The sequence below is a fragment of the Pteropus medius genome, unplaced genomic scaffold (genome assembly GCF_902729225.1).
Source record: "Pteropus medius unplaced genomic scaffold, Ma_sr-lr_union100, whole genome shotgun sequence".
In the NCBI taxonomy this organism is placed as follows: domain Eukaryota; kingdom Metazoa; phylum Chordata; class Mammalia; order Chiroptera; family Pteropodidae; genus Pteropus; species Pteropus medius.
Window position 1 is genome coordinate 617,404 of NW_024352839.1, and position 19,597 is coordinate 637,000.

A 19,597-nucleotide genomic window follows, 5' to 3' on the forward strand; every position below is an offset into this window, starting at 1 on the left:
TATACAATGAGTTTGGAGAAGAAAGATGTAAATTGTTTTGAAAGAATTTACATTGGCTACCGAGAAAGAGGGTGGGAGAAGGTGAGGCAAGGCTAGTTCTCGGATATTTGCATTGTCTGTAAGGAAGAAGTATTTGCTCCTTTGGATTAATGGTGGGCAACAGTCCAGGAAGTTCACAAGTAAGCAAGAAGCTGAGGTGCCTGGGTTTGGTGATGACTGGTGGTGGGCCACTCGGCTCTTCTCTAGATAATCACAGAAATAGCCTGCTGGAAGTAAATTCAAAGTTTCAACATACACTCAGGAACATAAGCATCTTTTGTTGTTTTTGCCCTTTAATTGTTAACTGATTAGCTTTTCTTGTCTTTTCCTTCCACCCTCTGGCCGCTGTAATTTAATTTAGGCCATCTCAAAATTTTCTCCTTGTCAGCAGCTAGTGCTGCCTTGGACTGGGCCCTGACCCTCCTCCAGACTCCCCACCCCCCTCCCACCCCCAACAGACACTCAGCGTCTATCTCATGACCGGCATCCAGTTCCTCTTTTTCTCCTGAGCTCAGGCCCAGGGAGCTGTGGGGTGTGACGCCTGGAAGGAGGAGGGGGGCTTCCTGCTGCTGGCCCATCCCCCCAGTGCTCTAACCTCAGGTTCCTCCTTCCCCAGCCCCAGTTCAGGATCCTGCTGAGGGCCAGAAGTCTTTGTCTCCTCCTGGGTGGCCTCCCTCAGTCCTCTCTTCCAGCCACTTCCTCATTGGTTGGGGCAATCCAGCCTGGCCCAGTGGTTACCACATCATCACCCCGACTCCCAATCTATGTCTGTGATGTGTCTATTCCTCTCCCGCCTTCTCTGTGTCACTGGTTTTCTCCTTTGCTATTTTCCACCTGGGTTCTTTTTGCTTTCTCTCTAAAGGTCAAATATCTGTCCTTAGGTCCTGCATTCCATTTTCATCTTTATTTGCTGTGTGACTTTAGGCAAGTGTCTTTACCTTTCTGTAAAATAGGGAAGAAGAGAGCATCTACCCCTGAAGGGTGTCGTGGAGGTTAAATGAGTTAACACTTGGGACAGAGTACCTGCATGTCAGCAGTGCATGAATATCCTATGACCATCACAAGATTCTGATTATTTAATGGTTAGAGCTGGTGCTTGTAAAAAGCTGACAAGTGTCAGTCCTTATTCTAGAAACATTAATTTATTTGATACCCACAACACCCTATGAAGTAGATACTATTTTACTCCTCATTTTATAGAAGAAACTGAGGCCCAGAGAGGTTGAGTGACAAGGCAGAGCTAGCGTTAATCATAGCCAGCCACTGATCCTCCTGCTACAATGATATCTGACCCCTGCTTGGGTATGGAGGTTGAGATGACATATGTACTTTTTGCCCTTCATGTCCAACCATTGGGGGCTACAGCATGGCCCCTGGGTGTCTGAGCATGATTCTTTCTGGTGTTATCTTCCTCTGTTCCTCCTCCCCTATTATCCCCTCCTCCCTCCTGCCACCACCCACCTCAGACTTCCTCCTTCACTTGGTTGGACACTACGCCACATCCCACCAGCCCTTGGACTGTGGTGTCCAGCAGCATTGCCTACGCCATGGGGGGCCTTGGACCCTCCAACAGGCTCCTGCTCCTGCCTCTCCTTCTGACTGTGGGTGGTGAGTCGGGGGCTTCTGCAGCTGCCTCCTGAGTCCCTGGGCTCAGCTTGGGGCAGGGCAGGGAGCAGTATGGAAACAGAAAACCAAAAGAGAGGGTTGGGATGAGAGCGGATCCTCAGCCCCGCAAACCTTATGGGTCTCTCCCAGGACCTGATCCCCCAACATTTGGCCTCCGATAGAGGCAGGGGGAAGGACTCTAAGGGTGTTGTAACAGGACGAGTCGGTGTAGAAGTAACACAGTCCAGTGGCCATTACGCCAGCCACAAGTCCTATCTACCAGATGTAGCTCTCCACCCTCGGTCCTGAGCTATCAGAACCCACCCTCCCCAGCTTCTACTCCTACCCACAGGTCATAGCCCCTGAGCTGCAGTTGACCTTCTTTTTCTCTCCTCAGGTCTCAGCGCTGTCCAGGCCCAGAGCGGTAGGCCTAGATCCTGCAATTCCCCTCCCCACTTCCCAAAGACCTCCCCATCTCTGTCTCTTACCAAATCTCTCCAAACCTACCCCTGCAAACACTTCCTCCCAATTCCCAACTCCCAGTGACCTCCCCTGACCCCTGTCCCACATACATTCCCAGAATGCAATTGTTCTGTGGTGAGCCCTGGTGTGCTGGCGGGGATTGTGCTGGGGGACCTGGTGCTGACCCTCCTCATCGCCCTGGCAGTGTACTCCCTGGGCCGGCTAGTCCCTCGGGGGCGAGGGGCCGTGGATGGTGAGTGGGGCTGGCAGGGGATGGCCTGGGATGCTTTGAGGACTTGTCTGGAGGGGAGGGGTAAACTCCCAAGACACAACCATCCAAAAGGATGGTGATGGAGGGACTGATTTTGCATCAATCAAGTGGTCCCCAATTCACCACCTTGTCTGTTTCTGCACCCCACAACACTCCCCACCCCAGCAGTGACCCGGAAACAGCGCACTGCTGAGACAGAGTCGACTTATCAGGTGAGGAAACCAGCTTCTCTTCCTCACATCTCACTCCTGCCCTGAGGGTGTCTGTCCTAAATACCCACCCCCCCCAAAGCACCCCGTCGCTTTAGAACCTAAAGCAGCCCCTCAAACCCTTGAAGATTAATCTTCCTTAGTCTTTTAATCTTCTGTCCAAAACTACTTTCGGTGATCACTCATGACCTTATGCTCAGCTTAAAATGTGTGGAGAGGAAATGTAGGGATGGTGCAGGCCTTAGCCAGAAAACAGTCTCCGTACTGTTCTGGAAAAGCCTAGCCCAAGATAGGCTGATTTCTGGGAGCTCTCATAAAGGCAGAGGATATAACTCTAGCTTGGTAACTCTAAAGAGCAAAGTTCTAGAATTTTGAGGGGCAAGGGTCCTGCATCCCTTTGAGAAACTGATGAAAGCTAGAGACTCCTCAGAAAAGTCCACACAAAAAATACAAAATTGTGTATGTAATTTAGAGATGATGCGAGTACCCTTGAAATCCTCCTCAAGAACCATGATGCAGATGGAGACATCTTTTCATTTCCTGCCCACCAACATCTTTCTTAACTCTTTAGGGGGTCATGAGCTCCTCTGAGAATCTCATGGAAGCCAAATAGACCCCTCCCCAGAAAGATGCACACCCAGACCAGACATATGCATATGATTTCAGGGGTTCTGTCTGACACCTGCTTCTTGGGGCCATAGACCCTTCCCCAGCAACTGCGAGCCCTGCTCTGTGATGTCTGTTTTATTTGTTGGCAACCAGCTTTGCTTTGCCTCACTCGTGGATAAAACGTCTCTTTGTAAAGTGTAAGAATCTTGAGTCTGGCTGATGTCCAGAAGACTGAAGAGGGTTTCTAGTTACTGGAGGCAATGAAATTTTAAGGCAAAGCATTGCTTCACTTTATTGATTTCTTTGGTGGAATTTGTTGAGCACCTATATGTGCTAGATGCTGGGGACACAGCAGCAGAGCTTACATCCTAGATGGGAAGACGTATTTGAAGCAAATTAACAAATAAGATCAGTTTGGAAGGCATCATGAAGGAATAAAGCAGACTGATGTGACAGTGACTGGGGTGTGGGAGGAAGAAACTACAGATGGAGAATTCGAGAAGTGCCTCTCAGAGGAAGTGACATGAGCGGAGAGTTGAAGGGGGAGAAGGAACCAGGCAGAGAGAATGGTATGTGTGTGCAAGGGCCCTGAGGCAGGGCATAATGATGAGGCAGAGTACAAAGGGGAACTTTGAATGCATTTAAATAAAATCTACATCTCTAACATGGCTGCAATGTTGAAGAAGCTACCAGGGGCTTTGCAGGCCACTGAGAGAAGACTGGATTTTGTTTTATTTGGTGGACCCCTTCCACTGATGGTCCCAACCCTTGTCCATTCCTTTAGGAACTCCAAGGTCAGAGGTCAGATGTCTACAGTGACCTCAACACACAGAGGCAGTATTACAAATGAGCCCAAATCATAGCAATCAACAACATGATACCTGGATTCAGCCATTCCTGATGCCTACCCAGCACCCTATTCCTACTCCCACCAAGATACAGATCCACACAGTGCCCTACCTGAGAAATCAGACTTTTTCCCAACCCTGCCCACAAATAAACTTGAAGCACAAAACACTGCTGAGTTACTCCAGATCCCTGGGCCGAGGGGATGTGGATATGTGGGGTTCTGGGAGGGTGGGTCATGGACCCAGAAACAGCTAAATAGGAGGGAAGCTTTGGGGACCCTGGGGTTCCTTGAACAATAATTAGAAGTAGAGGTAGTTCAATTGCTTTATTCCAACCCAAAGGGTGAAGTGAGTTTCCTGTGCCACCAACACAATCCAGGACGAGAGGATCAGAAGTCGAAGGTCACAGTTACAGGGGGATTAGCCCCTGCCAGGCATATTGATGTAGATTTTGCCATCCTCTGGGGGTGGGGGAGAGAAAGCATGAGGCATGACCACCCACCACCCACCACATCTCCACCTCCCTTGGGACCCTGTGCCTCAGGGGTTTCCTCAGGAGTTCCCCCCCAAGCAATGCCACCAGGGTTTCCCCGGCAGTGCCTCCAGGGCTTCCCCGGGGGCCCCCTCCGTGGGGACCTCCACCCTAGGGACACCACCCCCTTCAAGCCCGGCCTGTTCCTGTCCTCACCTTGGGTGGGCCTGCTGCGTGGGCGCGCACACACAAACACCACAGCCACGATTAGCAGGGATACCACTGCATCCGTGGCCACAAGCCCTGCTAGGAGTGGCAGCGAGAGGGGCCCACATCCAGAACAGGAAGCTGGACGGTGGGGGCCAAAACAAGAAGATGGCTGAGGGGGGTTCCAGGCCTTCAAGATCGTGTTTTGGGCATATGGGCAGAGGAAGTCCCTGGGGGATGTCCCAGGTTCCCTGGGGTTGTGCTTGGGGGATGAAAAGGGAAATGGAGATCCAGAGAGAGTCTGGGGGTGTCCCAGCGTAGTGAGACATATGCTATGCTTTGGGCAAAGTGGGTACTCCTGAAGAGAGGCTGGGGGTTGGCCAAATCCATGGGGCTTCAATTTAGTGATGAGGGCAGTGAGATGGGGATCTGCAGAGGGCTTTAGGGATGGAAGCAATACCTGAAGTAGCATGGTAAAGGGGAAGGAGTGCTGATTTCTCACCTGGGATTGTCTGAGCTGTAGTCACTGTGGAAAGAGAGGGAAGGTAGTCAGCAGGGAGAGGTGGTTCCCAAAATAAGATGCAAGGAAAGGTGATGTCCTGAGAAGTAACCTCCATTCCAGAAAGGTCAAATGAGAAAGAGGGGCCAAATGGGAGAGGAGCTCGCAGAGATTCAGAGAGAGAAGAGGCAAAGACTCAGCGGTGAGAAGAAGAGATTAACAGGCAGGCAGGCAGGCACTCTAGAACTCAGCTTCCCTCCCCCAGAGAACTAGGCCCTAAATCCAACTGATCTTTGGAAAGGGAAGGGGCACTGGGAGAAGGACTCACCTTCAGCATCCCTCCCTTCAGATGCCACCCAAGCCACCCCTTTCACCCCCACCCTAACTGTTGGCTTCACCTGGGAGCAGAAGCAGGAAGAGGATGTTGCCTTGAAGGACCATGGTGAGCTGGAGGCTGGAAGGGTTCTGGCAAAGGGCTTTTGCCCAGAGAAGTTCTGATGAACGGTGGGGGAGTTGAGAAGCAGCAATAGCGGATGTCACCCTGCTGGTGGCAAGACCATCTGCTTCCGGTATGTGTGTGGGGGAGGAGGAGAGGTGGTGGGTCCCTGTGACTGCCTTTGGGGATAAACTGGGGGAGAGGGGTCAGAGAGACCAGGGAGGCTGCTACAATTGTCCAGGTGAGAGATGACAGGTGGACCAAGGTGTGGGCCCTGGGGGAGATTCTGGAAAGATTTTGAAGGTAGAGCCAATAAAACTTGTTGGAGTAGATAAAGGTGAGTATGATAGAGAGGAATCTAGAATGACCAAAGCTTCTGGCCTGAGCAGCTGAAAAGATGAAGCATCCTTTGACAGGATGGCGAAGGAGGGGAAGCAGGTTTTAGGCGGAAGGTGCCAAGGTTTGGGTCTACTTAGAACTGTCTGATAGGTCTCCCTGTGGAGAAGTAGAATGACCACAGCTGCCTCTATGAGTTCAGGGGTTAAGTCTGGCCCTGAGATGTAAATTTGAGGGGTCGAAGGCTCATGGATGGTATTTAAAGCCAGGAGACTGGATGAGATCACCAAGGAAGCGAGTACAGACAGAGAACCATTCTCCTGTCCCCCCAGAATGGGGGAAGAGGAGGAAACGCCAGGGAAACTGAGAAGTAGCTGCAAGTGAGGGAGGAGAACCAGGAGAGCATGGAGTCTTGAAAGCAGGGGAGAAATATGATTCACTGGTCAGTGCTGTGGCTGGTCACCAAGATGGGAACTGAGAACAGCCTCCCACTGGAATGTCAGTTGGCTTGAGGGCTGGAAATTCCTCCCTGCTTAGTTCACAGTTATATCACAGCACCCAGCAAAGTGCTTCCCCTGAGACAATATATTATTTTAAATGATGAATGAATGAGAACTGACTTCTGAAAAAGGAGTTGACGTGGGGAAAAGGGAGAAATTTGAGTTCACCTATATCACTTTTACCTACAGATCTTTCCAACCTGGAGACAAGGAAGTCCAAATCCCCAGCTCCCTCTTCCCCCCAGGACCCAGGAATATTGCCCAGGGCCCAGGAGTCGAGGTCTCCAGCACCCCCTAGACACAGACCCAGAAGTCCAGGCCGCCAGTGCCCTCCTACTTCAGAAGCCCAGTATCCCAGGCCCATTTCCCTCACCAAAAGGTACAAAGACCCCCCAGCTCCCTCTTCCTCTACACTCAGGAGTCCTGCGCTCAAAGTCAGCCCCGCCCATTCAGAGCCTGAGTTTGCTCAAGCGCAAAGCGGGGACTCCCGAACTGTGGGCGGGGCCATACCCAGGACTGGGCGGGGCCAGAACCCCGTTTTAAAAACTCGCGGGGGACCGGACCGAAGATCGGGGACCCGGCGGCGGCTCCGCGGGGTAACAGCAAGGCTGGCGCAGCGCCGAGGCCGGGGCCCTGGGGGCCCGCAATCCGCTCCACGGAATCCCCGAGGTAATGGAGAAGCGGGAGGTGAGGCCCGCTCGGCCCCAAAAGAGTGAGGGGCCGAGAGTCAGATTCTTGAGGCCCCGAGGGACTGAGCTGGAGCATCAAGTCCTGGGTCCTGAGACTGAGTACCCAGTGTTTGGTGGGAAGACAGGGTCGTGATAGAGAAGCTGATGGGATTCTGGACTCCTAGGTCCTGGGGGAAAGGGGACTGGGGATCCGGAACCCTGGGTCCCGGGCGTGAAAGGGCAAGAAGCCGGGACCCCTAGGCCCTGTGGGAGTAGGGGGCTGACGGCCCGGACTCCTTCCTTTAGAAAGCGGTGCTGGATTGAGCCCTTGGGGCCATGGTTGTTTAAAATGAGCAACGGGTCTCAATGGGGAAGGTCTGGTGCCTGGCCATAGGGTCCACGCCGGCGGTGATTCTGCCCCGGCCGCGTGACTTTCCGAGTCGCCACCCATCCCGGGTCCTGGGGCTGAGTAGGAATTCCCCACGTGCGGGGATTCCACTAGCGCGGCGCTTGGCTGCGCGCCCCGCCTACCAGCCGGACACCTGGGGCGCGCGACTGGAAGGAAGGGGGAGATGGAAGATTCCTTTGCGCGAGCGCCGTGACGTCAGCGCGTCGCGTCTGGCCTGTTTCCGAGCCTGCTCCCCCCGCCCCGCCCCCCGCGCTTAACACGTCCTCAGTCGGAACTCGGAAGAGTGAGGTTTGAGGACTCGGGCTTCCTGAAGGTCAGGACTCCTGGGTCTTGGGGACGTGGGTGCTAGGCTCTGGACTCCTGCGGGATGGGGCCTAGACTCCTAGGTATGAAGGTGGAGACGGAGTCTAGACCTCTGTATCTCTAAGTTGCTAGGGGGCCGTTGACTCGTGGTTCCCTCGGGAAAGGGGCTGGGGACGCCTGGTTTCTGAGGAGAGTATCAGGGCAGCTTCTTGTGCAGAGAGCTGTTGGGAACCTGGATTTGCGTGTCCAAAATGTGATGCCCGGCGACTCCCGAGGCCTCAGGACTGGGAGGTCTGGGGCGGGGGGAGGGGGGGAGACATTTTACGGAAGTGTGGGGAGAGGGGGCGCAGAGGGGCGCCTTCCTCCCCCGTCCTCAGTTTCCACGACGCTGGTGGAAAGTTGGGTCAGAGGGGAAATTGCGGAGCAAAAGGAAGGAAACGGCGGAGGCGGGCGCCGCACCCGAAATCTTAGATTGGCTTTGGCGTTCTCAGGCAGCATCAGTGTGCCAGTTTTTCCGCGCGGGAGGGCGAGGAGGGCACCCAGATCCACTCCCCGGTGCACTTGGGTCCTGATTACTTCTTCCCATTCCCCTTCCCTCAGTGAGCCGGAGTGAGCGTAGCCACTGCCCATCACAGACAGTGAAGAAGCTCCTGGAAGAACAGAGGCGCCGCCAGCAACAGCCTGACGCGGGTGGAGCACCGGTGAGGCCTATGAAGCGCAGTCAACTGCAGCTGTCAGGAGGCCTTCTCCTGTTGGGCAGGGACTTGCTGGCTTGCTGGGTCCTCAGGGATGATAAGAGATGTCGTCCTTAGATACCCTATAGGTGAGGAATGGATGCTGAGGAATCTGCCAGATAAATTTACCCTCGTTCCTTTTTGCTTATGTCTCTACAGGGACAGTTCCCGCCTTCCCTGGCCCAGCCCCTGACCCCATCTGTGAATGAGGGTGAGGTTGGTAAGTCTGGAAACTTATCTCCTTCCCTCAACTCCCTGCCCCACCTTCCTTTAGGAACTCAAACATCCCAGCTCTTAGGACTTTAGGGGACTTAGGAGTGAGGCCCTGATTCTTGTTGGGACCCAATGGAAATTTGATCTCCCAGATTCTCTGTAGCCGAGCAGTCTATGCACACAGCCCTTGGGTGTCCCAGGGGCCCTGGAAGTCTGGCTCTCAACACTTCAGCAGCCTAGGAGTTAAAGTACCAGAAGTCCAACCTTCTAACCCCTTGGTGGCCCACGATCCTAGGTTCCAGTCCCTGGCTGTCCCAAAATACTAGCTTTCATTACCTTGGGAGACTCTAGGCCCTCATACAGGTCCTCTAGCCTTAGCTGTGACTTCCCTACCTCTGGTAACTAGGCCTGTCCCTGCTCCTCCTCTCACATGCAGGCCACACTTACTTCTCAGCACACCAGGAGACTGTGGGTTCTGGACTTGGCAGCTTGGCCCCCACCGCGGGCTTTCCAGATTGGAACCCCAACACGCATGCTGCCTACACAGACAGCCCCTACTCTTACCCTACTGCTGCTGAAGGTTTCCTAACTCCTGACTTCTACCCATCCTCGGACCCAGGGCAGCCGTGTCCATTTTCCCAGGGTATGGAGGTAAGATACAGAATGGGAACAGGATGCCGAAGGGCTTCCAAAATTCCCAGTTGCCTTCATGTGGCGTTCTGAGATGTTTGTGGCTGGGTTACAATCCCATTCCTTAGGGCAAAGTTGAAGCCCAAAAAGTCCAAGTTCGCTTTGCACAGGTGGGACACACTGCCACTTTACCTGGCGTTTTGTATGTGTAGGTGTGTGTGGTGGGTTGAGAAGAGAGACTTTTCAGCTGACTGGCTCTCCCCACCGTCTGTACCCTTCAGGAGCCCCTGGATACCCGGCTTTATGCAGAACCTTCCCTGACACAGATGGGATCCTGGAAGCCTTCTGGACTCCCCTCAGGGCCCCCACAATTGCCCCCTGTGGTCACTGGACCATCCCTGGACACAGCCCGTGCTCATATGCTGGCGTTGGGGCCACAACTATTGGCCCAGGATGAGGAGGGAGACACGTGAGTATAAGGGAATGGAGTCTGTGGTCTCCTTACCTAGGGGCTCTGCTCACTGTTACCCACATCTGTCCTTAGGCTCCTACACCTGTTTGCTGCTCGGGGGCTACGCTGGGCAGCATACGCTGCAGCTGAGAGGCTCCAAATGTACAGACGTCTGGACATTCGTGAGCATAAGGGCAAGGTGAGTGCTACAAGTCTAGACTCCTGAATCTGAGGGCAGAGGGTCTGGGGGTCTGAATTCCTGCTTTTCAGAAGGGGAGGGGGCTGGGGGCCCAGACTGACCTTTCCTGTTACCTGCAGACCCCTCTCCTGGTGGCTGCTGCTGCCAACCAGCCCCTGATTGTGGAGGATCTACTGAACTTGGGAGCAGAGCCCAATGCCACTGACCATCAGGGACGTTCTGTCTTGCATGTGGCTGCTACCTATGGGCTCCCAGGAGTCCTCTTGGTAAGGCCATGGCAGGTGGGGTGTACTGGTTGCCCAAATCCTGGCTTCCAGGGCTCGGAGGCCTGGGGAGACCCTAATCCAACACTTTGTTTTCTCCTCCTTCCAGGCTGTGATTAACTCAGGGGTTCGGGTTGACCTAGAAGCCAGAGACTTCGAGGGTAAGTTGGGTGGGGGGCAGGACCGGTGTGGCAGGTGGGCCTGGGAAGGGTGGGTGCTCAGATGCAGAGCCCTCACTTTCTCCATTCCACAGGCCTCACCCCACTCCACACAGCCATTCTGGCCTTCAATGTTGCTATGTACCCGCCTGACCTCTGTCCCCGGGTGCTGAGTACCCAGGCCCGAGACAGGTTGTCTTGTGTTCATATGTTGCTGCACATGGGTGCTGATCACACCAGCCAGGTGAGCTGGGCTATGGGCAGCTGGCCCCTAGGAGGGCCTGTGGGGTGGGGGTACCTGGATGTTCAGGGGCTCCAAACAGTGACTTTGCCTCTTCCCAGCCCAGCTGTGTGTCCTTGAGCACATTATTTCACTGCTCTGTGCCCAGTTGTTAACTGGAAATAATATTACTGATCTTAGCTCATATTTATCAAGCACTTACTAGTCATCAAGCACCGAGTATCACAGATTAACTTATCAAATCCTCAAAACACCCTTAATGCATGTGCTACTATTACTTTCTCTATTTTACTGATAAGGAAACTGAGGCACAAAGAGTCAAAAATTTTATAGTTTATGAGTTTCAGAGAGGGGGATTAGCACCCAGGTGGTCCAATCCCAGAATCTAGCTCTTAATTATATTATCCTCCTTCCCATCATAGTAGCTCCTTTATAGGCTGGCTGATAGAATTAAACATCCACATGTTTGTTTGTTTTTTTCTGTTATGTTTTAGTTAAAAAATTTCGACACTGGTTAAGTACAGAAAATAGTATAATGAACTCCATGTACCACTCATTAATAACCAGCAACTCATAGCCAGTCCTGCCCCATCTATTCTTCTATTTTCTGTATTATTTTAAGCAAATCCAAGCATTATAATTTTATCCATAAATATTTGTATTTAAATGATAATAACTCTTTTAACTTTAATACCATTATCGCACCTTAAAAATAATTAACAATCTCATGATGTCAAATGTCCTTGCTATGTTCAAATTTCACATTTCATTTTGGCTTTAAAGTGACATATATTTTTCATTAAAAAAAAAACCAAACTAGGATCCAAATAAAGCCCACATATCGCAGTGATATGTCTTTTTAAGTCACTCTTACTTTAGAGCTTCCTCCTCCATCTCTGTTTTCTCTTCATAATTTATTTGGTGAGCCAACTAGGTTGTTTTGCCCTGTATAAACACATAACATTTTTAATGTTCATTATTACAAATTCTCTAAAGGTACATAGTAAAAGTCATTGTGGAAGACAGCTTTATTTGCTCAAAAATATGAAGAGAACAGCTCAGTATGGAAGTGGATATAGGCTTTGTTAGTTGACTGATTAATGCTGCTCGACTCCTATCTTTGTAGATAAAGTACAATTCATGTGGAACATGGTGCATTTTACTGTGCTTAATAGAATGTGGGGTGATCAGAGCAGCTGCTAGCCCAGAGAGCTGTTTTAGAGGATTAGGAAAGGAGCCTTTTTCTCAAACACTCGGGTTGGAAAATTGTCTTATAAATGTACAGTTCTGCGACATGTGATGCAAATGGCACCTCTTAAACGTGGTGTTTTGTGTAGTGTACAACACATACAACTGTATAGAGCACGCTTGGGTGCTTGCAAAGAAGAGACAGGGTCTCTAAAGGCTCTTGGGCTCCATAGAGAGGTATTGGCTTTGAGGACTGGCCTGACCTTTGCCATCCACTTCCCCACAGGAGATCAAAAGCAACAAGACAGTTCTTCATTTGGCTGTGCAGGCTGCCAACCCCACCCTGGTTCAGCTGCTGCTGGAGCTGCCACGGGGAGACCTGCGGGCCTTTGTCAACATGAAGGTGGGGGCCTAGGCTAGAACATGCAGATTGTGAGAGATATGGCAGAGAGAGCAGAGAGGAATGTTGGGAGTCCCATGGGCTGTGGCCACGGAAGAGACAATATATAGGACCTCGAAAGGGATGTGTAGGATGTGGACGTAGGCTGGGGGGAATGTGTCGGACTCAGAGATGTGTGGAAATGTGGTTGTAGAGGTGGGTTCTGGAATGTCAAAGGGGCGAGATATGGGATGTGAATGTGGCAGAGTATGAAGTATGATGTTGAGGGTCCAGGCCAGCTGAGTCTGAATTCTTATCAGTCCTCTCCTTACTGTTCTCAGGCCCATGGGAACACAGCCCTCCACATGGCGGCTGCCTTGCCCCCTGGGCCACCCCAGGAGGCCATTGTGCGGCACCTGCTGGCAGCTGGGGCAGATCCAACACTGCGCAACCTGGAGAACGAGCAGCCTGTCCACTTGCTGCGGCCTGGGCCGGGCCCTGAGGGGGTGAGCACTGCGCCTACCCTTCCTGCAGAGTGGCCTCTGACCTAACAGGGTGAATCCCTGACCCTACATATTCCTGACCTTAAAGGGTGACTCGTAATCTTAGAAGGTGACCTTGAACCCTATCTAACCCTGAATTTAAAATGTGACCTCTGACCCCAGCATTTGATCTCTTACCTTGTAATGGTGACTCCTGACCTCAAAGTATGACCTCTACTTCCAACCCTGAGTCCTGACCTCAAAGTAGTACTTCTGACCCCCAAACGTGACCTTTGACCCCTAGTCTCTACCGTTCAGTTCCCCATCCTCAATGCAAACCGCATGCTGGGAACTCCAACTAGCAACAGCGTTCCCTTCATTCCCAGTTGTGGTTCCTGAGCCTTTTCTTAGTGTGTGGACCCAGACCTTCACCCCTAAACCCAAATCTTGACTCCGAAACTCCAGCCTTCATACTCAACAGATCCCACTCAGCTTTTTTTCTTTAACCCCAGCTGTGCCTCTCCCACCTTTTCTGCAGCCTCCAGAACTTCTCCCTCTTTGTCTTGTTCACAGCTCCGGCAGCTATTGAAGAGGAGCCGTGTGGCACCCCCAGGCCTGTCCTCTTAGGACTCAAACCCAGAACCTGGACTGATTTTCCAGTCCCCACCGTCCTGTGGGACAGCCAGCGTATGCTAATATTGCAAATCCCTGATAATGTATGTGGAATGTCCTGCCACTGGGGTCTTACATTAAAACCCCAAAATGGCTGCTGGGGGGAACAGTCCCCAATATTTGGGGTGGTGTGATATCCCTCCCTCACTCACAAGGAGCCCCCTTGTTGATTTCTGTGAAATCGAGGCCCCTTGATTGTTTCTGTGAAACAACCTGGACTCCTAACCCCTTTCCTGCTGGGCTCTTTTGGGGCCCCTTCCCCTAACTTAGCTCTTCACACTTGGAATATGAGATGTAACTCCGCCTACATGGTACTTGGGGTATCCCAACACAGCTCCCAGTACCATCCCAGTAGAGCTCTTATGATGCCCTCCCCAACCTCCCCAGGATCCCACCCTTCAGGTCCTTAACCCTGAGACATAGGAAGAATTCTCCTGGATTAGAGTCCCCTAGGACCTCCTGGTTTCTAATTCAGAACTCAACTTGGCCCCTGTCCCAGACCTCTGGATTTCCCATCAATCCCTCCCCAAAACTCCCTATTAAACTCAATTTGGACTAGAACTGTCATCGTCTAATCTCTGGAAGTATTGGTGCAGGGGAGTAGCTGTGATGCCTGGCTCAAGAGTAGTGTTTGGATGCATATGCCTGGGTGGGAGTATGTAGCAGACACTGGGTGCCAAGTCCATGTCCTGCGACCCTCCCCCATCAACACACAGTGGTTTGACTGCCAGTGACAACACACGAACTTTGCCTGTGGGCATTCTTAGACTACTGGTGCTCGGTCTGCTCTAGGTTTGAGCATGGCAAGCCTTCCATATCAGGGAGTTCATGCAGCTTCCCATTCCAACAGCCCTCATCCAGTTACTGATAGGAGATGGTGTATAAATACTCCAGGTCCCTCGCCTCTCTGTGGAGATAATTTGGAAGTGTGTGTTCTACATGGGCTCTCAAAGTTCCCCAACAAAAGTAAGCTTCAGTTCTCCACAGTGGTTCTGGCTTGATAGCATACCCCTTCTTGGCTGCTTTCCTTTTTCTATGTCACTTTCTGCTTCCCCTATCAATGTTCACCCCTCTCAAATAATCTCAAATGCTTGCCTTGGCATCTGCTTCTGGAGAAACTCAAACTAAGAAGACCTCCACCATGCCCCCTTCTCATACCTGCCCAAAGCCTCTGCTCTGTTCTCCATCCCAGTGTCAACACCCGAAGGGCCTCCACCTCAGAAAGCCTTTTTTTTACATTAAATTCATTAGACCGACAATAGTTAACATATAAGCTTCAAGTGTACAATTCTATAATAAATCATCTGTAAATCGTGTGCTTACCACCCAAAGTCCAGTCTCCCTCCACATTTTATTTGACCCCCTTTACACTCTGTCTTCCCCCTTCCCCTGTTTTCCCTCTGTAACCTTCATCCTATGGTCTGTGTCTGAGTTTGTTTTGTTTGTTGTTTTCTGTTATATCCCATATATGAGTAAAATCTTAACAGTTCTTGTCCTTTTCCATCTGACTTATTTTACTTAGTGTGATACTACTCTCAGGACTCACCTATTTTGTCACAAATGGCCATATTTCATCCTTTCTATGCCTGAATTGATTGAAAGACACTTAGGTCGTTTCCATGTTTTGGCTACCATGTATAATGCAGTGATGAACATAGAGGTGCATATATGTTGACCAATAAACGTATTCAAAATTTCAGGCTAGATAACCAGAAGAGGGATTGCTGGGTCATAAGGTAGTTCTATCCTTAATTTTCTGAGGCACCTTCATACTGTTTTCCATAGTGGCTGTACCAATTTACATTCCCACCAGCAGTGTATGAGGGTTCCTTTTTCCTCACAGCCTCTCCAACACTTATTACTTGTCCTATTTATGACAGCATTCTAATTGTGGTTTTAATTTGTATTTTCCTTATAGTTAGTGAAGTTGAGCATCTTTTCATATATCTGTTGGCCATTTCTATATCTTCTTGGAAAAGTTTTCAGGTCGTGTGCTCTTTTGTAATAGGATTGTTGTTGTTTTTTTGCCATTGGGTTGTGAATTCTTTGTATATTTTGGATATTAGCTCCTTATAGGAGGTATCATTTGCAAATATCTTCTTCCGTTTGGTTCTTGCCTTTTTGTTTTATGTAGATCTGTGCACAAGTTTTTTAGTTTGATGTTGTCCCATTCATTTATTTTTGCTTTTATTTCCCTTGCCTTTGGGATCAACTTCATAAAATCCCCCGAGACCAATGTTCATAAGTTTAAGGTATTAATTATGTTTTCTTCTATGTATTTTTTTTGTTTTAGGTCTTATATCTTTGATCCATTTTGAGTTAATTTTTGTATATGGTGTCAAATAGCAATCTAGTTTCATTCTTTCGTATATGGCTTTACAATTTTCCAAACACCGTTTATTAACCCATTTCCCATTTGCTCCTGAGAATATTCACCGACGGTGCTTGCAGCTGCAGTGTTTACCCTGAGATAACCTGCGGATTACAGTCCTACCTTACCCTTAAATTTTGCCACAAAATATCTTGCTTTTATTATTTTCGCATCGCTCTAGTATATGAATAGTCTTTGGAAACAAACAACATCATTCTATTTATAGCATTCTGTTTTTAGGAGTGTTATTTCCATTTACAAAATTTAGTAATTCTTGATCATTAAAAATGTCAAATCCTAGAAAATGTAGCATTCCTACGTAGGTGTGATATTAATGGTGGCAGCGAGCTGCACTTTTTTTTTTTCCCTAAATGGGAAAAGGGTTAAAGAAGCTTTCTTATTTCCACTATGTTTTTACCTCCTTTTCAAAAATTAGTTGTCCATACAAGTGTAGGTTTATTTTTGGGTTCTCAATTCTGTCCCATTGGTCTATGTGTCTGCTTTTCTGCCAATGCCATACTGTTTTGATTATTGTAGCTTTGTAGTATAATTTGACATCAAGATGTGTGGTACTTCTGACTTTCCCCACCCCCCAGACTTTCTTTGGCTATTCGGGGTCTTTTGTGGTTCCATACCGATATGGATTTTTTGTTCTATTTTTTTGAAATAAGCCATTGGGATTTTTATGGAGATTGCATTAAATCTGAATGTTGCTTTGGGTAATATGACCTTTTAAACTATGTTGATTCTTCCAATCCATGAACATGGAATATCTTTCCATTTCTTTGTGTCTCTTCATTTCTTAAAACAATGTCTTGTAGTTTTCAGTGTATAGGCCCTTCACATCTTTTGTTGATTCCTAGGTATTTTATTATTTTTTGTTGCAATTGCAAAAGGAATTATTCTCTTCATTTTTTTTTTGTGATATTTCATTGTTAGTATATAGGAATGCAATGGATTTTCGTACATTGATTTTGTATCTTGCAACTTTTCTGTGCTTGTTTATTGTTTCTAATAGTTTTTTTTTTTTGGTGGAGTCTTTAGGGTTTTCTATATGAAGAATCATATCATCAACAAAAAGTGACAATTTTACCTCTACGTTCCCAATTTGGATGCCTTTTATTTCTTTCTCTTGCTTGATCGCTCTGGCTAATTCTTCCACTACTGTGTTGAGTAACAGTGATGAGATTGGGCATCCTTATCTTGTTCTTGATCTTAGAGAAAGAGCTTTCAGTTTTTCACTATTGAGTATTATGTGAACTGAGGGTTTGTCATATATGGCCTTTATTGTGTTGAGGTGCTTTCCTTCTGTGTCCATTTTATTGAGTGTTTTGATCATAAATGGATTTTATATCTTGTCAAATGCTCTTTTTTGCATCTTTTGATATGATTATGCAGTTTTTATCTTTTATTTTGTTAATGTGATGTATCACATTTGCTTATGTCGAATCATCCTTGTGCCCCTGGAATGAACCCCACTTGATCATGATGTGTTATCTTTTTGATTTATTGTTTTATTGGATTTGCTAGTATTTTGTTTATGATTTTTACATCTATACTCATCAGAGATATTGGTCTCTAATATTCTTTTACTGTTTTGTTATTGCCAGGTTTGGTATCAGGCTAATGTTGACCTGATAAAATGAATTAGGAATTATTGTCTCTTCCATTTTTTAGAACAGTTTGAGAAGGACAGGTATTAAATCTTTGAATGTTTGGTAGAATTCACTAGTGAAGCCTTCCAATCCTGCACTTTTACTTTTGGAGAGATTTTTGATGACTGTTTCAATTTCCTTACTATTGATTCGTCTATTTAGATTTTCCAGTTCTTCATGATTAAGTCTAAGAAAGTCATATATTTCTAAGAACTTGTTCATTATTTGTAGGTGATTGAATTTGGTGGCATATAGCCTTTTATAAGTGTTCTTGTATATAGATCTTTGTATTTCTGTGGTGTCTGTTGTAATTTCTCTTTCATTCCTATTTTTGTTTGAGTCTTTTCTTTTTGCCTTAGTCTAGCTAGATGTTTGTTAATTTTATTAAGCTTTTCAAAGAACCAGCTCTTTGTTGCATTAATTTTTTCTATATTTTTTGTTCTCTATTTCATTTAATTCTGCTCTAATTTTTGTTATTTCCTTCATTTTACTGAGTTTGGGCTTCGTTTGTTCTTTTTCTATTTCTTTAAGGTGAAGTATTAGGTTGTTTATTTGAGATTTTTCTTGTTTCTTGAGATAGGCCTGTAATGCTGTAAACGTCCCTCTTATTACCGCTTTTGCTGCATCCCAAAGATTTTGATATGTCTTATTGTCATTCTCAGTTGTCTCTATGTATCTTTTGATCTCTTATTTCTTCTTTAACCCCATAGTTGTTCAGTAACATGTTGCTTAATCTCCACAAATTGTGGTTTTTCTAGTTTTTTGTAGTTGATTTCTAGTTTCAAGCATTGTGGTTGGAGAATATGCTTGGTAGATTTCAATCTTCTTAAATTTGTGGAGGCTAGTTTTGTGTTTCAACATATGGTCTATCCTTGAGAATGTTCCATGTGCGCTAGGCAAGCGTGTATATTCTGGTGCTTGGGATGAAAAGTTCTGTAAATATTGATTATGTCTGTTTGGTCTAATGTGTCATTTAATGCTGATATTTCTTTACTGATTTTCTGTTTGGATGATATATCCATAGCTGTCAATGGGGTATTTAGGTCCCCTACAATGTTTGTATTTTTGTCAGTTTCTCCCTTTAATTCTGTTAATACTTGCTTTATATATTTTAGTGCTCCCAGGTTGGGTACATATATGGTAATATGTTATGTCTTCTTGATGTCTTGCCCCCTTTATCATAAACTATCCATTTTTGTCTCGTTAACTTTTTTATCTTGTAATCTATTTTGTCTGATTTAAGTATGACTGTACCCACTTTTCTCGGGATGTCATTTGCTTGGAGTATCATTTTCTACTCCTTTACTTTGGTCTGTTTGTCTTTGCAGCTAAAACATGTCTCCTGAAGGCAGCATATACTTGGACTTTGTTTTTTAATCTATGCCACTAATCTGTGCCTTTTAATTAGTGAATTTGGTCCATTTAGATTTAGGGTAATTATTGGTACATGAGGACTTCCTATAGCTATTTTATTTGTTGTTTTCTGGTAGCTCCATGTCTCCATTGTTTCTTTGTCCTTGTGTTTCTGTCTATTATTTTAGTTTGGTGGTATTTGATGATTTCCCCCCCCCATTTTTTATGTTATGTGTCTCAGTTCTAGATTTTTGTTTAGTGGTTATTATTAGGTTTATACAAAAAAAAAATTGATATGTTCAATAGTCATTTTTCTTCTGATTAAATCTTATCTCCATTCACCTGTGCGCATTCAGTCCTTTACCCCTTCCCCTTTTATGTTTTTGTTGACACGAATTTTCTCATTTTATGCTGTGCATTCATTTCCAAATTGCAATAGATGTTGTCTTCTTTTTTAAAAATGCTTTTACCTCCTTTAACCTTTATGTTACACCATTACATTTATTCTGAAATTGAGTTGCAATTTCCTTTTGTCTGTCTGTCCTCTTACAGTTTTGTATACCTTTGTCTTTTTGTTTCAGGTAGAAGAGCACCTTTCTGAATTTCTTATAATTCAGGTCTTGTGGTGGCAAATTCCCTCAGCTTCTATTTGTATGGATAAGTCTTTATATCTCCTTCATATCTAATGGATAACTTGGCTGGATATGTTATTCTTGGCTGGTGCTTTCTCTTTTT

General features: G+C 47.4%; 3 protein-coding genes across 9 annotated transcripts; 2 read left to right on the top strand and 1 right to left on the bottom strand.

Moving 5' to 3' along the window:
- The first annotated feature begins 1,501 nt into the window (after positions 1 to 1,501).
- Positions 1,502 to 4,210, top strand: TYROBP (transmembrane immune signaling adaptor TYROBP). Of its 2 annotated transcripts, none has more exons than XM_039850054.1 (5): positions 1,502 to 1,647; positions 2,042 to 2,068; positions 2,225 to 2,359; positions 2,543 to 2,589; positions 3,980 to 4,210. In XM_039850054.1, exons 1-5 carry the CDS (start codon positions 1,587 to 1,589, stop codon positions 4,043 to 4,045), a joined length of 336 nt encoding a protein of 111 aa, XP_039705988.1. In that variant the 5' UTR covers positions 1,502 to 1,586; the 3' UTR covers positions 4,046 to 4,210. The 2 variants fall into 2 exon arrangements, with proteins under 2 accessions (XP_039705988.1, XP_039705987.1); XM_039850053.1 differs by having other exon boundaries at positions 1,506 to 1,647; positions 2,546 to 2,589.
- Positions 4,211 to 4,353: 143 nt separating this feature from the next.
- On the bottom strand, positions 4,354 to 6,958 carry HCST (hematopoietic cell signal transducer). 4 transcript variants are annotated; one of them, XM_039850058.1, is made up of 5 exons: positions 6,867 to 6,952; positions 5,620 to 5,765; positions 5,225 to 5,248; positions 4,732 to 4,863; positions 4,354 to 4,504 (listed from the first exon to the last, which is right to left on the bottom strand). In XM_039850058.1, exons 2-5 carry the CDS (start codon positions 5,660 to 5,662, stop codon positions 4,464 to 4,466), a joined length of 240 nt encoding a protein of 79 aa, XP_039705992.1. In that variant the 5' UTR covers positions 5,663 to 5,765; positions 6,867 to 6,952; the 3' UTR covers positions 4,354 to 4,463. The 4 variants fall into 4 exon arrangements, with proteins under 4 accessions (XP_039705992.1, XP_039705993.1, XP_039705990.1 ...); XM_039850059.1 differs by having other exon boundaries at positions 5,620 to 5,762; positions 6,867 to 6,940; XM_039850056.1 differs by having other exon boundaries at positions 5,620 to 5,781; positions 6,867 to 6,899.
- NFKBID (NFKB inhibitor delta) lies at positions 6,953 to 14,044 on the top strand. 3 transcript variants are annotated; one of them, XM_039850051.1, is made up of 12 exons: positions 6,953 to 7,180; positions 8,474 to 8,574; positions 8,767 to 8,827; positions 9,257 to 9,471; positions 9,732 to 9,919; positions 9,995 to 10,100; positions 10,220 to 10,366; positions 10,473 to 10,524; positions 10,617 to 10,765; positions 12,237 to 12,353; positions 12,671 to 12,835; positions 13,385 to 13,581. In XM_039850051.1, the coding sequence occupies exons 4-12, from the start codon at positions 9,466 to 9,468 to the stop codon at positions 13,436 to 13,438; spliced, it is 984 nt and encodes a 327-aa protein (XP_039705985.1). In that variant the 5' UTR covers positions 6,953 to 7,180; positions 8,474 to 8,574; positions 8,767 to 8,827; positions 9,257 to 9,465; the 3' UTR covers positions 13,439 to 13,581. The 3 variants fall into 3 exon arrangements, with proteins under 3 accessions (XP_039705985.1, XP_039705986.1, XP_039705984.1); XM_039850052.1 differs by having other exon boundaries at positions 6,953 to 7,162; XM_039850050.1 differs by having other exon boundaries at positions 7,011 to 7,956; positions 13,385 to 14,044.
- The last annotated feature ends 5,553 nt before the right edge of the window (positions 14,045 to 19,597 follow it).